Consider the following 21,435-nt stretch of genomic DNA (forward strand, 5'->3'; position numbering starts at 1 on the left):
ACCCAACTATGAAAACATTGTGTTCTGTGTGGCGGAGGGAAATTTAATTTAACACTAGAAAGTAAGACGGACCAGCTGACTCCAGGCACCACAGTAAAAAGGTTATAGTGCCTGGAGTGCTCTTTGAATTGATACAGTGACTGCTAAAATAAAGCTCAACAAATCCACCGCACTAGAATACCACGTGCAGTACATTGGTATTTTACTTGAAATATAAATATATATGTGTGTGTGTATATATACACACACACGTAAACAAAATATCCATGTTTTGGATCTTAATCAGGAATATATTTTGTAGAATATATTTGTAGAATTTGGATGATAAGCTGATTTTTGTAGAGATAAATTGACTCATATGAAAAAGTAATAATGGATATAGAAAAAAATGACAGGGTCAGATAGTTATTTGTTTTTTAAATTTTAAACACAATGCACTAACAATACAGAGTGTTCTAAACCAGGAGCTGTATTTATTCAAAACAGAGCAAACTCAAATAAAATAGAAATAGCAGAGGAATACGAAATAGAAGAATGTTAAATTTGCCCACAAAGCACAAGAAGATTTGTCTGTAAAAGCAAAAACAGTCAAATTAGTTTGGAACATCCAGCAGCGGAAATATTGGGTTTTAAGATCAGATCTATGGTAACTGAACAGATGAGCCATTTCACAAGCTAAAATATTTAACAGATGTAGATTCTTCATCATTTGGGGTTCCAAAATATAGGGGAAGGTTTGTACTGGTTATGGACAAAATGTTATTCAGTGCGCTCTTGCGTTTTGACTCAGAAGAGTGACAATGTTCAGACAAACCAGCATTTGTTGAGTAGTAGTCTAGAGAATCATACAAAGTCATTGATGAGCTGCAACTCAAAAACCTGAAGATGTTCTTTTAACTTTTCTCTTACATCGGTCTGTGCTCGTCTTTCGCGCACATGTTCGTGCTGCAAAGCAGAGATTCGAAGACGCAGTCGCTGTTCTCTACGCCTGCATGCCTCAAGCTGCCTTTGCACCTTGCTCAGTGCTTCTAGGGCAGCCTCAGCTCTCTTCTTCCATAACAGAGCATTTCCAACATGGTAGCTATGCTCACTTTGGATATAAGCACCTGGAGGCTGTGGGTGGCGTAACATGTACACGGAAGGAGAGACCGGACGGGTAGATACTCTTTCCTTTATACTGGAACCAGCTGCTTGTGCAACTTCCGACATCTCAGAAGTCATGTCAACCCTCACATTAGAGTCCAAACCATTGTCTGAAATAGGCCCATTAATAACCGAGGCAACTTCCATGTCTTCCAGTGTAGCCGCTGGATGTGCTAGGTGGTCAGCTGTGGTCGCAACAGCTCCTTCAGCAGGTGCTGTGTCAACTGGAATATCTACATTTTCAGGGCAGAGTCCATGGAAGTTCATAAGATTAGAAATAGGGACACTATTAAACCTCTGGCATGAATCCTCTGAGGGATCGGTATTCTCTGACAAGCCCGAGTTCAATTTTCGTTGAAGATTCCTGTAAAGAAAAGAAACAAAAAAACAAACTAAAATCCCAAGCTGAAATGCATACAATTGCTCAGTTTTGTCTTCTCACAGTTCCTGTCAATTGTATTATTTAAAAACTTTAAAGAAAGAGTGAAGAAAAAAAACCCCAAAAACTGGTGCGCCATTTCACTCTAAAAACACTTCTTTATCAATTATTGTTGTGTAGACACATTTATAACAAGCAGCCCATTACATTGCTCTCTTTAATAACATATATAATGATATACCTTGTATATCAGGAACTCACAAATGGATATCACAAGTAACAGACTGGTATAGCACTTAGACCTGCACGGTCGCGCCTCCCTGCCCGCCATCCAAAATTTGTTTTTCATTAAAAAAAATAAAAATCTTTAATTATGAAAAAAAAGTTTAACCCGGCACATACAGGTGGATATAAAGTATATATATTGGAAAACCATAAAAGTTTTAGCTCTCACAAGAGCCGAAAAAGTTGAGGGGTTTTCCAATAAATATGCCTTACCACCAGTATGTAACTGCAATGTTTAACATTGCAACACTAGGTGCAAAAGGGACACTGCACCCATACCACTTCAATGAGGTGAAGTGGTCTTGGTGCCTACAGTGTCCCCATTTAATTATTATTGATACGTTGTGAATGGTCCACCCTGGTGTACAGGCGATAAAAATGGAAATTAATAAAGGGATCCAATAGTGCCAGGAAAATAAACCCATTTTCCTAGCACTATAGGCTCCCGGAGTGCCCCCCTCCCTCACATCTGCGAGAGTACAACTGATGTTGGTTGCTGGCAGTTGAAGTTGAAGCAACTGGAGCTGAAACAGACTGGCAGCAAGACGATGGTGTCAGCCGCAAGTGACAGGATCAGGTAAGTAGAAGTCACTTTCCCTGGATCCCCTTGTCCACCATACTGCCAGGGTCACCGATGGGAGGTCTATGCAAATTATGCATTCACTGGCTGATTCTCTCAACTAATGAATGAGCGACAGGATCCGCATTTGGCTTTGAAAGAAGATAAATGTCGTATGTCTTCTTAAAAGGAGACACATTTAAGAGGGCAAACTATTGTAAAACAATTTGCCCCATTAGTATGACATGGCTCCAGGGTTACAGGGGGTTATGATGCATGGAGTAATCATTTAATGATAAACGTCAACAACTTTATGCCAGCCCTAGGAAATTACATTTCAGTTTCAGGCTTGAAGAAGGTCTGTCTGACAAAAATGTTTCTTTTATATTTGTTGGTGGAATATTATTTCAGGCTCATGAATTATAAACCAGACCTTTCTGGGCTTAATTATTGTGAGGAAGTAGTGCACATTTGTCTGGAGCACCTGTGTAGGGCCACTTTTTAAAAGGGACATTATAGGCACTATAGAAACCAGAGGTCTCCTGCACTCTGCACTCCCTTCACATTCAAAGTGATCAGCTGATAAACAAAAGGGGGATTGAAGCAGCGCTTAGAAAAAAAACAAAAACAAAATAGCTTTAAAGAGGCAGCAAACATGAAGGGCAGGGGATTCACTCCAAAACAAGTGGAGACTAGAAAACCAAAATCTCAGGATGCGCCAAATAACAAAAAACAAGATAATATACAACAACAGGTAAAATCAGATAATGCCCCTTTAAAGATAGATTTTAACAACAGAAAACCAGTCTAATGCACTTGGCGGCGACACAAACCCGATTCATGTTAGAAGATCGGCTGCAGGGAGCAGCACATTCATACTTTGTTTACATTGATAGTAGCTCTACGGAGCCATGACTAATATTTAGATTTTTGTCATTGTGACACTATCACAACTACCCCCGCATAACCGGAACGGATTGTTCATTTCGTATGCGATTATTCTTGATTCAGCTGTTATAGCTGAATCTGAAAGGAGACTTGCATCAACTCCTACTCAGTTAGTATAATTACTAACATTTCTAGGTCATTCCTAGGATTAGGATTCATCCCTGTTCATTTTAGTTCAATATTTCTTTTAATCTGTTAATTTTTCACATTCAACTATTTTTAAATCACACGTTCGCATTTAGATTCTCATTTTGAATTCGTACCTCGTGATTATAGTGTTGTGAGGCACAGATACAATGCGGGGTCTACTGACACCGCTACCACAATAGGGACCTTAAACATACTGTCCTACAACGTCAGGGGACTCAATAGGTTGAATGCCGATGTGATATTTGTGCATATTTTTAACACATTTTAGAGGAAACAATGCCCCTAAGTTGACGCACAGAAAATTTCCACATGCTGTCAGGTTTCTATCCTGACCACCAAGAATTTTGTTTATTTTTATTTCTGTTTCTTTAGCGCTTACTACCCATGCGCTTGGAGAAAACCTGTTCACTATCCATACGTTTGGAGAAAACCTGTTTCCTACACATACACTTGGAGGTAACCTAATCTGTGATTGCTACCTGTATTATACCTTACTGGACTTGGATTTAATATTGAATTGTTACGGAATCCCAAGTCACAACCTCCCTGCATGTGACTTGCACAGCCTTCCATAAACACTTCCTGCATAGAGAGCCCTATTTAGGCTTTCTTTATTGCAAGTTCTGTTTAATTAAGATTTTCTTATCCCCTGCTATGTTAATAGCTTGCTAGACCCTGCAAGAGCCTCCTGTATGTGATTAAAGTTCAATTTAGAGATTGAGATACAATTATTTAAGGTAAATTACATCTGTTTGAAAGTGAAACCAGTTTTTTTTTCCATGCAGGCTCTGTCAATCATAGCCAGGGGAGGTGTGGCTAGGGCTGCATAAACAGAAACAAAGTGATTTAACTCCTAAATGACAGTTAATTGAGCAGTGAAATTGCAGGGGAATGATCTATACACTAGAACCGCTTTATTTAGCTAAAGTAATTTAGGTGACTATAGTGTTCCTTTAAATATCAATAATTTGGCTAGGGGCAGATATTCAAATCATCAAACACTTGGTTTGGCCAACAACAATCTCATAGGTTCTGCTTCTACCTACTTCCTGTTAATTCCATCTGAGGAAAACAAGACACTAGATACTACGCCTTTTCTGCAATTGGAGGCGCATAAATACGTCATTAGAGGGGAATTAATAAAATGGGGATTTTTTTAGAAAAAAAGAGTATTAAAAAGCAGACAGAGTTACTGACTGACATTAAACAACTAGAAGAGGCCCACAAGATTAACATGTCTGAACTAGATTATTGTAAACTTTAATCCCTCAGATATTAACTTACCATATTGCTACAAACCAAAGCTAAAAAAAAAAAAACCACTCCTTTGGACTAAACAACTATTTTACGCCCAAGGCAATAGATGCAGGAGATTATTAGCAAACGCATTCAAACAGAGACAGGAACGGACATATCACACAGATCAAGACTACCACTAATAAGCTGGTGAATACTAATGAGGTGACAGCGGGGACATTCTGTGACTTCTATGACTCTCTTTACATTATCTCTAAAGGGGCATCAGACCCAGACAAAATCAGGGCATATCTGACAGATAAATTTGATAGGGTCCTCCCAAACATAGTATCGCGATCGCTTGATGAACCATTCACTATAGAGGAATTAACTTATGTTATCAAGACCAACCCTTCGAATAAAAGCCCTGGCCTGGATGGGTTCTCGGCGTCATATTATAAAACGTTCTTGAAAGAATTAAGCCCTCACTTAGTGGAAGCCATTAACTTTATAGGACCAAGAAACCAACACCTCAATCTAGTCTAGAAGTCAATATCACACTCCTTCCCAAGCCCAGGAAAAACTTAGATGTGGAAGCTACCGCCCGATCTCATTGATAAACGTGGACATGAAAATCTTTACCAAAATGCTGGCCTTGAGGTGGAGACCCCTACTTCCAGGGTTAATACACCCTGACCAGACTGGATTTGTGCCCTCTAGGAAGGCTAAAGACAACACAACAAAAATAATCAGCCTCACTCATGGGGAGCAGCATGATAAGGTTTCATCCATTATGCTGGCAATTGCAGCAGAAAAAGTGTTCCACAAGGTGGACTGGAGCTTCCTTTTGTCGACACTGGAAGTACTGGGGGGTTTGGTCAGAGGTAGATGCAATGGATCAAGGCTGTATATACTCATGCCCTACAGCAAAACTAAAGATCAATGGGCAATTATCTGAATCATTCCATATTAAAAACGGGACCCATCAAGGGTGCCCCTTATCTCCACTACTATTTATCCTGGTTCTAGAGCCCTTATAGAATGCTGTGCGACAACAGCCTCAAATAGAGGGTATGACAGTGGGCAAACAAGAATATAAAGTATCAGCTTTTGCAGATGATCTATTGTTTACTCTGGGTAACCCGACTAGCTCTTTCTTATTTCTAATGAGCGAGCTGTCTACTTACAGTGAACTGTCTAATTTTAAAATAAATATAAAAAAACTTTGAAATTCTAAATCTTACGCTAAATGATACAGACAAATCGCAATTACAAGCGCAATATACCTTTCAATGGGCCCAACGATCTATAAAATATTTAGGAGTTAACTAAACCCCTCGCGACAAAGATGTATACACAGCTAACTTCCCACAATTAGTAAAATCCATTCGTAGGGACTTGGATAATTGGGATAGGCCACACTTCCGCTGGTTTTAACATTATCCAGATGAATGTCCTCCCCAGGCTTTTGTATCTTTTTAACACACTCCTTATAACCTTTTTGAGCCCGAGTGCCCAAACCGCAGTACATGTCAACTTTTTTCCCTCAAAATGCCAACACGGCAATTAAACCTGAATACCAAGGTTTAAGTTTAGAAAAAAAAAATAACTCATACAGTTGTCCTTACTAATTCTCCTCTTCTCTCCCCCCAGCGTCTCCTCTTCTCTCCCCCCACCCATTGCTGCTCAGCCTGATGGTTTCTAATTAGCCCAAGCAACACAGGAGGTGATGGGCTTTATTTTTTTACACACTTAAAAAATTGTGTAATATATACAGGGTTATAACATTAAAAAAAAATGTCCAAAACTCATAATATCCGGTGATAAAGACAGAATTTAGACCAAATTGTCAGTTCACAAATTTACTAATGCTAAACATGGTCAGGATTAGGAAAAATTAGCAATATCCATATTTGAACAAATTTCAAGCACAGAAATCAGAAACTTAACAACCACATGGTGGTGAAAGATAGATAGAATGCACATTTACAAATGGTCATTCCCTTGCTTTTTGCTATAACAAAAAAAACAACAAAGAAACCACAAAAAAAAACAAAAAAAAAAACGGATGGTGGCTACTTTAAATATTCATGGGGAAGGTCTAGTGCCACCCCATGGACAACTGGAGGTCCTGATATTAATAACAAAGGGTGGAGGACAGTAATCCCCTCTCTGGCCACCACCTTTGGGCGATGGATGGGGGCTCTAATATTAATACCAAATTGAAGAAATCCATAATATCTACACTGAATACACAAACTTACTGTTTTCGTTTTGCTTTTGTGTTCTTTGCAGTTTTTCTTTTTTGCGTTTTAGTTTTTGCTGATCTTCGGTGCTTCGTGAAAGGCAAAAATATTGTTGGAACAGCATCCTCCTTAAGACGATGATAGCCACTGTACAAAACACAAAAGCTCAGGGATAAATAAACGGACAATTCCTTCACCGCAGTTTTATTTTGTACAGACATTATTTGAAGTGTAGAATATACAGATCCATGGAATTAAAAAAAACAAAAAAAAACACTACCATGGGTCGACTTTGTCAGTTCTTTTTTATACCATAACTACATTTTAGTTAATGACAAGGTTTTTCTCTAAAGAAGGAAGTATTGGGCATTCAGATTTATATTTTCAGTTTGGCTACTTCGTACTTAAAACTAATATTTACTATGAATTTCATTTGAATTGCCAGCAATTCTCAATTTAGTGAATAATCATAAAAGTGTTTTGCCTGGTTATTCACTAAAGCAATTGTTAAGCAAGACTTGGAAAAACAAAATGTGGAAATATCCACACCAGTGCAGCCACAGCACTATAAAGTAGAAGGCCATTTTTGGAAAGTAGGGAATACAGCAATTAATAGAATGCAGTTGACTGTGCCATCATAACTGTGGATTCTAAAGTAAAGTTTTTATTTGTATGTTTGACAAAAAAAAAAAAAAAAAAAGCAAAAACACACCGTCTTAGAGTAAAGTGCACAGAAGCACTGACTCTCTGGCACACTGTATAATAGAGATATTTAGAATTACATTGGCACCAATATACACTCTGAAATGTAAGTCTTACGGCATTGAAACCTTTACATTAATCAAAAAATAAAACAGCCTTCTTGCAGATTCCACACAGGGTTGGCACATTAATCCTTCAGACATCCTGTGACAGAGTGAGATCTTCCAGTACCTAACTAACACTCATTTATAATTGATCATTTAATATAATATGAAACATTTTATAGGGAAAAAAAAAACACTTAAAAGATACGCTGCCCAAATAAAAAATAAAAATCACTGTTTAGTAGATATGTCACAAATGACAGCATGCATGCTTTTAATTATGTATTCTTTTCATTTGGGGTATTTCTAAAAACCTGAATTTCTTTTGTCTGTAGCTTTTGCAAACCCTCCCCTACCCTGTCCAGACTTTCTGTGGCTGTCCAATCACAGACTTCTCAATGAGAAGTTTTTTGCAAGACAGGTGATCTCTGCAATTGCCTCCTCTTGATATTGAGCTAACCAAACCAGGAAGTAACAGGACCTGTTGTCTGTTTGAAAGTGTTACCATGTTAATTTATAATAGTGTCAATTTCTATTGAAATCTACACTTTTTGCAAAATGAAGAAAAAAAAAATAAGAAAAAAAGAAACACTCTTCATACAGCAAGCTAAAGTACTTTAGGGGTTTGGAGTGTCTGACAAAAACACCCATCTACACTTTTTCTAAAGTACGAACGGGTCAAAAACATTCTCAAATCTCTCCCAGACACTGTTTTGAGACAGATTGTGAAAATAAATATGCTCTATGCCTGCACTGTGCTTGCTTACCTTTGACAGTGATAAGCAACAGATTCTAAGTCCTGACAGAGGACAACTGCACGATACATCAAGAAATTCTTTGAATTTTGATTTTACAGCAATGTAAAGTGGAAAGAGGTGAATAGCATCTCTGCACAATCAGTGTGTGTGTGTGTGTGTCTATATATATATATATATATATATATATATATGCACACACACTTACTTACTTACTTAATCTTATGGATAGTAAAAATAAAATTTTATATTTACATGAAACAATTATCCCTCCAATTATTGTCAAACAGTGCTGCATGATAGGGTATTATGCCAAGTCCCCCCCACAATGTACCGGTCATGTTTTTATTTACATTTTAGTACTATATATTTTGTTATTTTCCTATACTTTACTATATGCAACCTAAGATGACAAACGGGTCAAGAGTGTAACAACCATTGACAGTGTGACATGATGGTATAATAGCTTAGGGAGATCAGCGACAAAGTTTAACCCCTTAAGGACCAAACTTCTGGAATAAAATGGAATCATGACATGTCTCACATGTCATGTGTCCTTAAGGGGTTAAGTGCACAAAAGTGTGACCAAGTGGGAGGTGAACGGTCTGGCTGTCTTAAGTGTACCCCTGACCAAGGGGGCGGCGGGGAATTATTGGTGTTAGAGCAGTCCCCTTAGTGAGCTTCCACTCTTCTAGGAAGGCTTTCCACATTATTTTTTTACGTTTCTGTTGGAATTTTTGGCATTCATCCAGTAGAGCATTTGTGAGATCAAGTAGTGACGTTGAACGAGAAGCCCTGGCTCGCAATATATGTTCCAGTTCATCCCAGAGGTGGTCAATGGGGTTGAGGTCAGGGCTCTGTGCGGGCAAGTTAAACTTTTTCACACCAAACTCATCCAACCATGTCTTTGTGGACCTTGCTTTGTGCACTGGAGCACAGTCATGGTGGAATAGAAAAGGGCCTTCCTCAAATTGTTCCCACAATTTTGAAGCATAGCATTGTCCAAAATGTCTTGGTATGCTGAAGCATTAAGATTTCCTGTCACTGGAAGTAACAGGCCAAGCCCAACCCCTTAAAAACAGCCCCATGCCATTATTCATCCTCTACCAAACTTTACAGTTGGCATAAAGCAATCAGGCAGGTAACGTTCTTCTGGCATCTGCCATACCCAGACATCAGAATGCCAAACAGAGAAGTGTGTTCCTGCACTTCACACAACACATTTCCCCTGCTTCCTCTACTTTCACTGAGCTTTTCAGAACAACCCCGAATTCACTGAGCTTTTTAGAACAACCCATTTTTTTAACCCCTTCAGGATCGGACTGTTTTGGCTATGTTGTACATTAAGGACCAGAGCTGTTTTAACACTTTTGTGGTGTTTGTGTTTAGCTGTAATTTTGTACTCTCTCATTTACTGTTCCCATACAAATTATATATTATTTGTTTCAGGACAAGAAGGGCTTTCTTTACATACCATTATTTGTATCATCTCATATAATTTACTTTAAAAAAAAAAAAAAAAAAAGTTTGACTAACTTGAAAAATCTTTTACTTACCTACAAAAGCCGATAAAAAAAACTGCTAAATAGATTTAAAATGTTTTCCTGAGTTTAAAAACACCCAGTGTTTACATGAGTTTTTTTTGCAAGTTATAGGGCAATAAGTACAAGTAGGACGTTGCTGTTTAAAAATATACATTTTTAAAATGTATCAATACTGACATTGTAACACTGTTATTTGTCATGAATCTCTGAATCACACCTCACATTTACATTTTTTTTTTTTTTTTAAAGTTGACCACCCAGGGTATTTAATATGGGGTATGTCCAGTCTTTTTAGTAGCCACTTAGTCACAAACACTGGCCAAAGTTAGCATCAATATTTGTTTGTGTGCTAAAAATGCAAAAAAATATTATGAACACTACCTTTGGCCAGTGTTTGTGACTAAATGGCTACTAAAAAAGACTGAACATACCCCATTTGCAATACCTTGGGTTGTCTTATTTTGCAAAAGGTATGCCATCATGGGGGTAATTCTCATTCATGTCAATTTTCAATGTAATTTTTTTTTTTACTCTGTAACTTTCAAAAACACCATAAAACCTATACATGGGGGAGGGGGACTGTTATACTCGGAACACCTGGCTGAACACAAATTGATTAAAAACTTTAAAACGTATTACAACAATTATATCAGTGAAAGTGCCGTTGTGGGTGAAAAATGCAAAAAAAAATAACTCACTTTCACTGACAATATCATCGCTGTGATATGTTTTACTGTTTTGAAGCTAATATTTGTGTTCAGCGAAGTCTCCAGAGTACAGGTTTTAGGATGTAATAGAAATGTACAGGGTTGAATACAGTGCTAGAAAATTAAATTCTCTGGACTTTCGGCCTGGGTTGTCAGGCAGGTCCCTCAAAGTGCGATCAATAAAATTACTTAATTATGCACATAGAATTTATTTATACATATTTATATATTTGAAGTCTAAGTGTATTTATGAAATTATTTATGTAATGTTGTGTATAGATATATATTTCGTAATATTTTTTTATATATGTATATATATATATATATATATATATATTTATTTTCATTCTAAGTGTATTTTTCTATAAATATATATATTAATATCAAGATACAGTTAGAATAAAATTACATATATAATTTGTAAAAAATACAGTGCTGTACTGATCCTGATGAAAGCCACGGATGCTGGCTGAAACGTTGATAGCATTTTAAAGGAATGAAATAAAGGAACCTTTTAAAAGAAAAAAAAAGACAGTGAGTGCAAGCCTTTATCAATACAATATATATATATATATATATATATATATATATATATATATATATATATATATATATATATATATATATATATTTCATTTATTAACAAATTAAATTTTTTTTTTATTTTGCAGGGCGACTGCTGGTCAGTTCAGGCAGATTCACAGACGTCTAATGCGGCCATGTGACCGCTCTGTTTGAGCGATCACATGGCCCCGGGGGCCTAATTCGCCGAGGTGGGACTGCCTGGACTGTCAGGCAGTCCCCACAGACCGGGAGCAGCGCCGATCGCCTGCGGGGGAACGGCGGCGATCGTGTTAGTAAATATTACCGTTATGACGTTTCAGGACCATCGGCCCTTAAGGGGATTTTTGCGATGATGGTCCTGAACTGTCAGCGGTCCTTAATGTGGTTAAACAAATGTTTGTAAATGCAGACTGTATGGCTAGTTACTTGATTTTATACACCTGTGGCAATAGGTCTGATTGAAACACTTCTCATTTAAAAAAATTAAATAAAATGATCTATTTTAAAGAAAAACATGAAGCTTCCCATTTTAAAGGAACACCCCAAACGACTAAGACTTGTATCTTGCTGAAGTGCTTTATTCATTAAGTGTGTCCTCTTTTTCGTTTTACAAAAAGTGCAGATTTCAATAGAAATTGGCACTTTTATAAATTACCTTGTTATGCACCCAGCTGTCAATTAGACAACCGGTCTTGATACTTCATGGTAATACTAGCTCATTGGAGCTAAACACAAGAGGCAGGCAACTGCCCAGAGCACCTGCCTTTCAAAGACTGCTAAATGACTAGCATTGGGAAGAAAATGTTGCAGATAAGAGATCTGCAACTTTAGGGAGCTGTTTTTAGATATAACCTGAATAAAAAAAAAAGCATAATTAAATGCATGCATCTACTAAATAGTGATATGTTTGTGTATTTGAGCAGGGGAGTGTCCCATTAAGGCAGGCTTCCCCAAACTCTGGCCCTCCAGATGTTGCTGAACTACATCTCTCATGATTCTATGAATGAAATGGATAGGCTGAGAATCATGGGGGTTGTAGTTCAGTAACATCTGGAGGGTCGGAGTTTGGGGCAGCCTGCTTTGAGGGATGCTGAAACACCAAAACCACTTTAAACTCAATGAAAAGATATTGGTGTATAGGAAAATGCCCCTGCAGTCTTGATATTCAATTATGTATCATTTTGGAGCTAAACCACTTTGTTTATACAGATTTAGACACACCTTCCCTGGTTGAGACTCACACAGTCTCCCTACAAACTCCCTGCAAAAAATAAAATAAAAAAAAGCAAATTAAGAGAATAGGAGATCCGAACTTCTAAAGTAAACATACCTTGCTTTAAGATCTGATCTAAAATTATTATTTATTTTTTTCCCATGAAGGCTTTGTGAGTTGTTGCACAAACAGAAACAGTGCTGCAGAGAAGTGAACAGTGAGACTGTAGGGACATAATCTATACACCAAAAATGCTTCATTCAGCTACAGCTTTTTTGGGTGCTTAGAAAATCCCTTTAAGCTGTTCTTAAAAATATTTTTTATAGCAACTGACATGAGATTAGAAAAAAACAAACAAAAAAAAAAAACTTACCTAGTTCCAACAGCTTCAAAACAGCTCTTCTCGAAATGCTTGGAACAGAAATATACATAGTCAGAATTTGGATCCCAAAGTCCTTTCCCACTGGGGTCTGTACGCTGGCAATTTATTATCCAAAGATTTCTACGGGGGTCATCTTTCCTGGGAAGCCTTAAAATTAAAGAATTTGTCACACACTAAACCAGTAAAATTATACAAGAAAAAGTAAAAAAATATACAAACAACATGTAAGAGAAAATTACATAAATATGCCACTAATTATATGTTCTCAAATCAGTTATCTTAACATTGTTTAAGGCTGCAAAGTTTACATAATTAAATATACTATATATAACATCAGAGCTAACAATTTCAAGTGCTACACTGCTAACCAGGCCTTAAAAGATACTCGCCACTGCAACCCTGGGGAGTCCATAGCTAGTGAAAAATTTTAACCATGTTATATACCCCATAACGATTTGCTGTGTAATATTTCCATGACAAGCGAGCTTTAATTATCCAATGTCTTCCAGCTTATGCTTAGGAATTTCCAAAACACTTATTGTAACAAATGCTCTTAATATGATAACATATGGAAAGTCATTAATCAGACCTGTGAAAGGAAATGCTGTTTCCTCTTGTTTGCCTGGAGTCTCGGGAGGTGCAGCCAAGTGCAGAGCAGTGTCGGGGCATCTAAAACAGAAGTCAAACCACAGCACAATTAATGAATAAATAACTCCACATTTTTACAATGCATCGGACATCACAAGTATAAATTGTTAAAGGTAATGCTACTTATGCATGTGTTTGTATAATTTATACTATGGAACTACAAGCTAACCAATACCAATGTACACATATTTGGTTGAAGGAACACATACACAAACATGTATTCCAAACTCTATAGTGTACAAAGACCATCCATGTGAGGGTTTAAAAGAGGAGTGTTACTTACCTTTCAGCCCTCCCCGCTGCTCCACCTCTTGACTTTCAATGTTGATGATCTCAGACAATCCAATGCTTCCCCATAGGATTTAATCTACAATCAAGTTTGACTTGCTTATAGCAGAGGAAGTGCCTCTAGTGACTGTCTGCCTGACATCCACAAGAGGAGTGTTAACCAGTGCCATCTTAACAGCATTATGTGCCCCTGGGAAACACAGTGCAATGGGGCACTAACTACACAACAACTCACAGAAATAAATACATAAATTATCGATAAAATTAAGTTTATTTTTTTTGGTACCTTCAACAAATGTAATACATACATACACACAGACTGCTGAATATAGTCACAGACTGCCGAGTACACGTACAGACAGACTGCTGAGTACACACACAGACAGACAGACTGTTGAATACGCACACACACACAAAAAGACTGTTGAATACGCACACAGACTGCTGAATACACATAAAATATGATGAATTTAAAAAAAAAATAAAAAAAAACTTTTTCTAACTTTGACCCCCAAAATCTGTTATGCATCTACAACCGCCAAAAAATACCCATGATAAATAGTTTCTAAATTTTGGCCTGAGTTTAGAAATACCCAATGTTAACATGTTCTTATCTTTTTTTTGCAAGTTATAGGGCAATAAGTATAAGTAGCATTTCCAAACCTTTTTTTTTTTTTCAAAATTAACGCAAGTTACATTGTAACACTGATCTCTCCCAGGAATTCCTGAATAACCGTTCACATGTATATATTGTTTAAAAGAAGACAACCTAAGGTGTTAAACTTGGGGTATTTTGACTCTCTTCATGCAACCAAATTACCACCAATCTGTGCCAAATAATAATAAAATAAAAATCGGTGATCTTCTTGACACACATAGCAATTTAAGAATACATGTACTGAGAACTTTAAGGGTTACTGCCAAAAAAACACCCCAATATGTGTTCAGCAACATCCCCCGAGGACAGTGATACTCCCCATGTATAGGTGTGTCGGGTTCTCTGAGGGCTAAAAAGACCTTATTTGGAGGGTGCGCATTACAGTTTTAAAACTTGGAATTTTCACAGCTGGTCATCATACACCCATGTCCTATTTGGGACATTTTTGAAGCTGGCCAATGTAACTTACCCCCCCATCAAACCATATATTTTTGAAAAGTAGACACCCTGGGTATTTCAAATGGCAGCATTTTAACACTTTCCATGCACCAATTCTACCACTAGTCTTCGTCAAACTTTTGGGTAGTCATTTTTTTGTGTTTTTCCCTCACGTTGTACTTTAGGCATGGATTCTCAGTTCCTGTTGTGTGTTACTGACAAAGAACACTCCAATATGTGTTCAGCAACATCTCCTCAGTACAACAATGTACAGGTTTTATGGTTTTTTGCAAACTTACAGGGGTCAAATGTAGGGCTTTCCCCTTTTCCATGTTTGCACATTGTAATTTGCCAGATTGGTTTGCCTTTGAGACCGTATAGCAGCCCAAGAATGAAAATTAACCCCATCATGTCATACCATTTGTAAAAGAAGACAACCCACGTTATTCAAAATGGGGTATGTCCAATCTTTTTTTAGTAGCCACTTAGTCACAAACCCTGTCCAAAACTAGCATCTATATTGCAGTTTGGTTTTATGTTGGATTTGGTCAAATCTGCATATAACATAGGAGATTTGACTAGTTATATACAAAAAAAAAAAAAAAACAAGGTGCAAGAGAGTACTGAGAAAGGACAACAGCTCAAGTAGCCTGCCCTTCGGTGGCTCCCCGCTCAGATCTCAAGCTAGTTTTAGTTCCTTTTGTGCCACTACAAAAAGAACCAGGACCATTTGCATATCAGACTGATCCCATCAAAAAGGTCAGTCCAGATCCAAACTGCAGGTTGGCTCTCTCTGCACAAGAGATACAGCAACTCCACACGATCGTTTCAGCCTTGCTAGACTATTTACATACAGCTAAATTGGCTCAATTTGGTAATTCCAATTACTGCAATATGCATCAAGGAAATAGCCCCCAAAACCTTAAGTCCTCTTATCCCATTTCATCCTAATGCTACCCCAAACTACCCATCACATATTAGAGGACAACTGCCACCTCAAATGTGTTTTTTTTTATGTAATAATCCTTTCATCAACTATTAAAAAGGATTTTAATGAAGTCCTCGTAAAAATGAGAAAGTCATCCTTACCTTTAGTAGAGGAGAGGATCCTCCAGCCTTTGGTCAGACGATGTTTGAAAACTGGCAGTTAGTCTCTATGGTCTTCCCTGCTTCACTCCCTACAAAAGAACCAGGAAAACCAGAGAGACCAACACTGTCTAACCAAAGGTCACCCTGACCACTTAATTTTAATAAAGTGTTTTGGGAGCTGTGATGCTGTAATGTTAACCCTGTAAAGGAAAACATTGCAATTTTGTAAAAAATGCAATGCTTAGATTGCAGTGTTAAAGGACAACTGTCACCTCAAAACTTTTTCTTTTTTTAAATATAATAATTTTTTTTTATTAGGTATTGAAAGGAAATAGACCTTTTTTTAAATATTAAATATACCTGTATGTAGAATAATAATACATAATAAACAAAGAAAAAAACATACCTTTGGCATATGACAGCATCCTTCATATACATGCACCTTGCGTCAGCCAGTGTTTGATAGTTAGTCTCTATATGAGGGTTGCCCAAAAGGTTGATCCCTAGATGTTTTTAAACTACAGCTTCAATGATGCTTTGTCATTCTAAAGCATTCTAGAGGCATGCAGAGCATCATTGTAATTTCATTTTTACAACATCTGGGGATCTACCGTTTGGGCACCCCTGATTCTATCATCTTCCCAGCTTCAATGCAGGGAGTGAAGCAGGGAAGACCACAGAGACTAATTATTGGCAGACAAACATGGTCTGACCCAAGGTGCATGTGTATGGTTGAAGTATCGTCTCATATACTAAATGTATGGATGAGTATTTTTATTTACCTTTACATACTTGGTGAAAGGATTGTTATTATATTAAAAAATATTTCTGAGATGACAGAAGTCCTTTAACTACACGTCAAGTGGTCACTGAAACCCACTAGAGATGCTTCTTCTTTCGGAACAGACTGAAAGCATTTCATTGAAAGACCGCTGCATTTTGCCACGCATGCACAACTCTAATCCATTGCTTCTCTATGACAAGCAATTAATTGGAAGAGATTGTAAATGGTATCAGCGGGCATCCACAGAAAAAAGGAATCCCTGTTTTGGAAACGAGGTAAATAACTTTTTTTTCGCAAAGGGCGTGTTGACAGCGGGAAACCTGTTGTCCTATTTTTTTTTATATTGACTTCATTTAAAAAAAAAAACCAAAAAAAAAAAAACAATTTTCTTTCAATACTTGATGAAAGGATTATTATAGTAAAAAATAAACTGAAGTGAAATCCCTGACCCTAAACCTTACATTAGTTGCATTTGTTTTAACTTAATATTTTTCTTGTGCCAGTAAAATTATTTCCGCAATTTGTTTGGGCTATTTTAGAATGAATCTAACTGTGGCTGTTAAATACATTTAAAAATAGCAGGGATTCATTCAGTTCACTTTGGTTACCATTCAGTTGTTAGTGTATACAGTGAATTACATAGGAATTATAACAACCAAGTGCATGAAAAATAAGTTGAATGCAACCAGCTGAAATTGCAAAAGCATATTTGATATTTTGTGAGTAGGCCCTTGACTTCATAATATGGTTTGTGTCTACAACCTGGTGACGTTACCTCAGAGATGCCAACTGTTGCAAATATTGCAGGAACTGCAGTGTCCCTCAGGCGGACAGTTTGTCCGGTTCTATCAAACTGCTTATCCTGAAAATGCTGGGAACAAAGAGAGCTGTGAATCGATGGTGTCCACTCACTTCCAGCGGATTCATGTGAGAGGGAGACGGCAGTGACCCACAGCTTCCTTCTTACATCTTCCTTTGGAAATCTAGAGGATAATGAATAGTACAGGGCTAAAAAGCTGCCATATTACACATGAATTACATTAAAAAGAAACTAAGGTATGTCTAAATGTGCATTTAATTAAACGGTGGGGTGAGAAATTAACATTTTACAAATATTTCCTAAGAATGTATCTATCATTAGCTGCAGAAGCATTAAGGACAAATCTCCATTCCAAAGCTTCATGAGTGGCTTTACTGAGGTTTAGGGATTTCATATAGAAAATCATACTTAGGGCTGTATAAGATGAAAGTGACATTTTTAAAAGGGTTACTCCAAACACCGTCATCACAGTACCTACAGTCTGTATGTGTTTAACTCTTTATGTCAACACATGTTATGTATTTTAAAAAGCACAATGATTTCTTATTTTGTTTGTGAAGCTGAGCTGCTATGATCCCATGTTCTTGCTATGAACTTTGAGCTTACAGTATAAGACCGTACCACTTTACAAAAAGCATGGTGCTCATTTGCTGTTAAAACTATGCATTGTATAGAAATATAGTCATTAATTTAAAACTGTTAAAATAAACAGCATTGTGAAATATATTGATACTTAACTAAAGGAAATACTTAATTGGACAAAGTGCTAAACATATCTACAAAACTTATTAAAGCATTAGAAGCAGTTATCATGCATAATTACCTGTGAAAAGTTATACCCTTTCTTCTGCTCAAAGAGGTCTGACGGTTGAAACAATTAGCAGCAGAACACGACCGCACCATTTCGTTTTATTTATGGATCACTTCTGATATGATAAAACACACAAAAATACTGTTTTAATTATAATAAATGTTTTACTTATGTATTTATTAACAGATTCGTCTTTTCATCTTGCCAATCCCAAATTTAAAATCAGGAACGGAAGAAAAAACAACAAAAAAAACCAGCAGCTGTACTGTCCGATAAACTGCAAATAATATAACTACACAAAAATATGACAAAACTGTATGTAAAATACTTAGTTTTGGATTCATGGATATCTTGCTGTTACTAAGGTCAGCTGTCTAATGCAACTCATTTATGATAAAATGTTAAGTGCCAGAAATTCAAAGTTAAAGACGAAATATATATCAACGGACATTGAGTATTTCTTCATTTAACTATTTTGCCATTTATCAGTCCAAATGTACCAGCTGATAAAATTTTGCCTTTAAATAAATTCAGCTACCACATATCATTGCATATTTACATCTCTACAGATATATAAGAATAAAATATTCCCTATGCATTGCTCTTACATCTAGGCATTGAAGTACAGTCAAAGAAAGGTAAAGTGAAGTACTATTTTTTATAAATGTTTAAGTTCGCTAAAATATGCTTTTATAAAATAAAACAAAATATCCCTATGCTTTAGAAATAAACAGTGGTAATGAAATGCTGTTACATGTCTTATGAAGCTTAACAGTCTAATGCTCTCCAGTTTCTGTAAACTACCACCTCCATCAGGCCATATCAGATAATTTTTGGTAAATGACAGCTGAAAGCAAGTTGCTGCCAGGAGCTGTCAAACTGTACCACAGCTAACTTGCCAGATCCACCACGATTTCATGTATTGGTATCTAGTCATGTTGATCAGAATGTCATGCATATGGGATTTCGATGATACAGTTGGAAAGAAATGTCCACCCCCCAAAAAAAATGTATAAAATAAAAACATTCCCTAATCCATGCTTTATCAATGAACTGAATGACATCCTGCAGCATGTGGATTCTTCAAGCTAAAGGAAAGCAATTTGTGGGCCATTCATTCTTCATTTGCTGGCCCTCAGGATGTAGGACTAATATGTGTCCAGGTAAAAAAAAAGCAAACCATGCATCAGGCATTCCATTGTACAGCGCTACGGAATTTGTTGTCGCTTTATAAATACTACATCCCCCCCACCAACATACCAAAGTACCTTAGTTGCCCTCCCATGGTGTTAAAGCCCAGGCCATCGCACATATTACACATAATTAGAGACACTGTAACTGCTGGTAGTAGTGGTTGTGGTGGGGGTATCAGAAGTTCCCTTTGACCCTGTGTGCACATTACAAGCAGTACTTGACCGCTGCACATGGAACGTGAGCACGTTCTAGAACTCGGTGTAACCCCTCCCTGTGTATGAGATCCAGCTGTGACCCTGCACAGTACCTGGCCGGTGGGCACACACAGGTAGGTCACCCTAACCCGCGGCACCGAGGTTTTCAGCTCCCTCCACACATCCCCACCATCCTCACTTCCTCACTCCGCAAACTTCCCCTCCACAACAAACACAGAGCGTCTCATAGACCCGAGCAGCATCGCCAGACACCGACATCGCCTCCTGCTGGACGGGAGACATAATGCAAGACGCTCTGTTTACACGTAGAGTGTAATAATAATGATAATACCCAGGCATGAGACATAAGAGGGATAGGTTTGATAGGAAATGTTTATTTTTCATTTTTTTTATTATTATTTCATATTTATGCAATATTTGAGATTATCATCTATAAACCAAACAAAATATATTATATGTAACTATATTATTGGCTATTTGCGGTAATATAAAAATGATACATCATAACATAATATCTACAAAGAGTCTGGGTGACTAAAAAAAAAAATAGGTTTGAGCATAAGATAAAATCTTGATGAAATACTCACAGAGACTGCATTGGAACAGTCAAAGTACATACAACACACATACAGTATGAATGAAACCAATATCCAAAATTAATAATACAATCATAGCACTAGCAAAAAAAAAAAGGATGAAAAGAAAAAGTGCAAATGACTTTATATATACATATAAAAAACATTTAGTTGATAAACCCCTATATGTAAATACAAGCATGGATGAAACAATATAAAGTGTAGAAATTAGATTATTAATAGTGATCACTCTAATAAATTGACTTACAGAAAAATGCTTAAAGGAACACTATAGTGTCAGGAATACAAATGTGTATTCCTGACACTATAGTGCATAGTTGCCAACTGTCCCGTTTTTGCCGGGACAGTCCCGGCAAGCTGGAGTCTGTCCCGGGTAAGTCACCTTCCCGGGACAGTCCTGGCAACTTGCTGGCCATGTGCTTTTATTATGTTCCCTCGGAATGTAACAGCTTGTTACAGTCCAAGGGAATTCAGGAGAGAGCTGCTGGGAGATGCTGGGGCTGTACAAACGTGCTGAGGGCTGCATTGAGGCTGCTGGGGTGGGAGGGAGCACTGACAGTCTTCCTAGTGAGAATGCTTGTGTGTGTGTGTGTGTCTGCTAGTGAGAAAGCTTGTGTGTGTGTCTGCGTCTGCTAGTGAGAAAGCCTGTGTGTGTGTGTGTCTGCTAGTAAGAAGGCTTGTGTGTGTGTGAGCTTGTCTGCTAGTGAGAAAGCTTGTGTGTGTGTGTGTGTGTGTGTGTGTCAGTGCCCAGACCAACAGAGGAGACCTGCTTTCTTGCTGTGGGCCCTCTTGACCTGGTGAGGAGATCAAAGATCCCAAAGGCCCTTTGTTAGTGACAGGGAGGGCTGGATGACCTGGAAGGCAGAGCACTACTCCTGTGAGCATGCTGTGTGTAGCGTTGCCACGTGTTACCATAGCAATGCTCCGACACAGCATTCTGCACGCGGGATGAGTGAAGACAGTCTGCAGCCAGAGGA

At 37.5% G+C, this 21,435-nt stretch overlaps 1 protein-coding gene across 1 annotated transcript; it reads right to left on the reverse strand.

Moving 5' to 3' along the window:
* Positions 1-453: 453 nt before the first annotated feature.
* On the reverse strand, positions 454-20,056 carry THAP7 (THAP domain containing 7). The gene is made up of 7 exons (XM_063437037.1): positions 19,955-20,056; positions 18,466-18,568; positions 17,598-17,805; positions 13,507-13,586; positions 12,909-13,064; positions 6,965-7,093; positions 454-1,507 (listed from the first exon to the last, which is right to left on the reverse strand). Exons 2-7 carry the CDS (start codon positions 18,543-18,545, stop codon positions 844-846), a joined length of 1,317 nt encoding a protein of 438 aa, XP_063293107.1. The 5' UTR covers positions 18,546-18,568; positions 19,955-20,056; the 3' UTR covers positions 454-843.
* Between the last annotated feature and the right edge of the window lie 1,379 nt (positions 20,057-21,435).

The sequence above is a fragment of the Pelobates fuscus genome, chromosome 11, assembly GCF_036172605.1.
Source record: "Pelobates fuscus isolate aPelFus1 chromosome 11, aPelFus1.pri, whole genome shotgun sequence".
Classification (NCBI taxonomy): domain Eukaryota; kingdom Metazoa; phylum Chordata; class Amphibia; order Anura; family Pelobatidae; genus Pelobates; species Pelobates fuscus.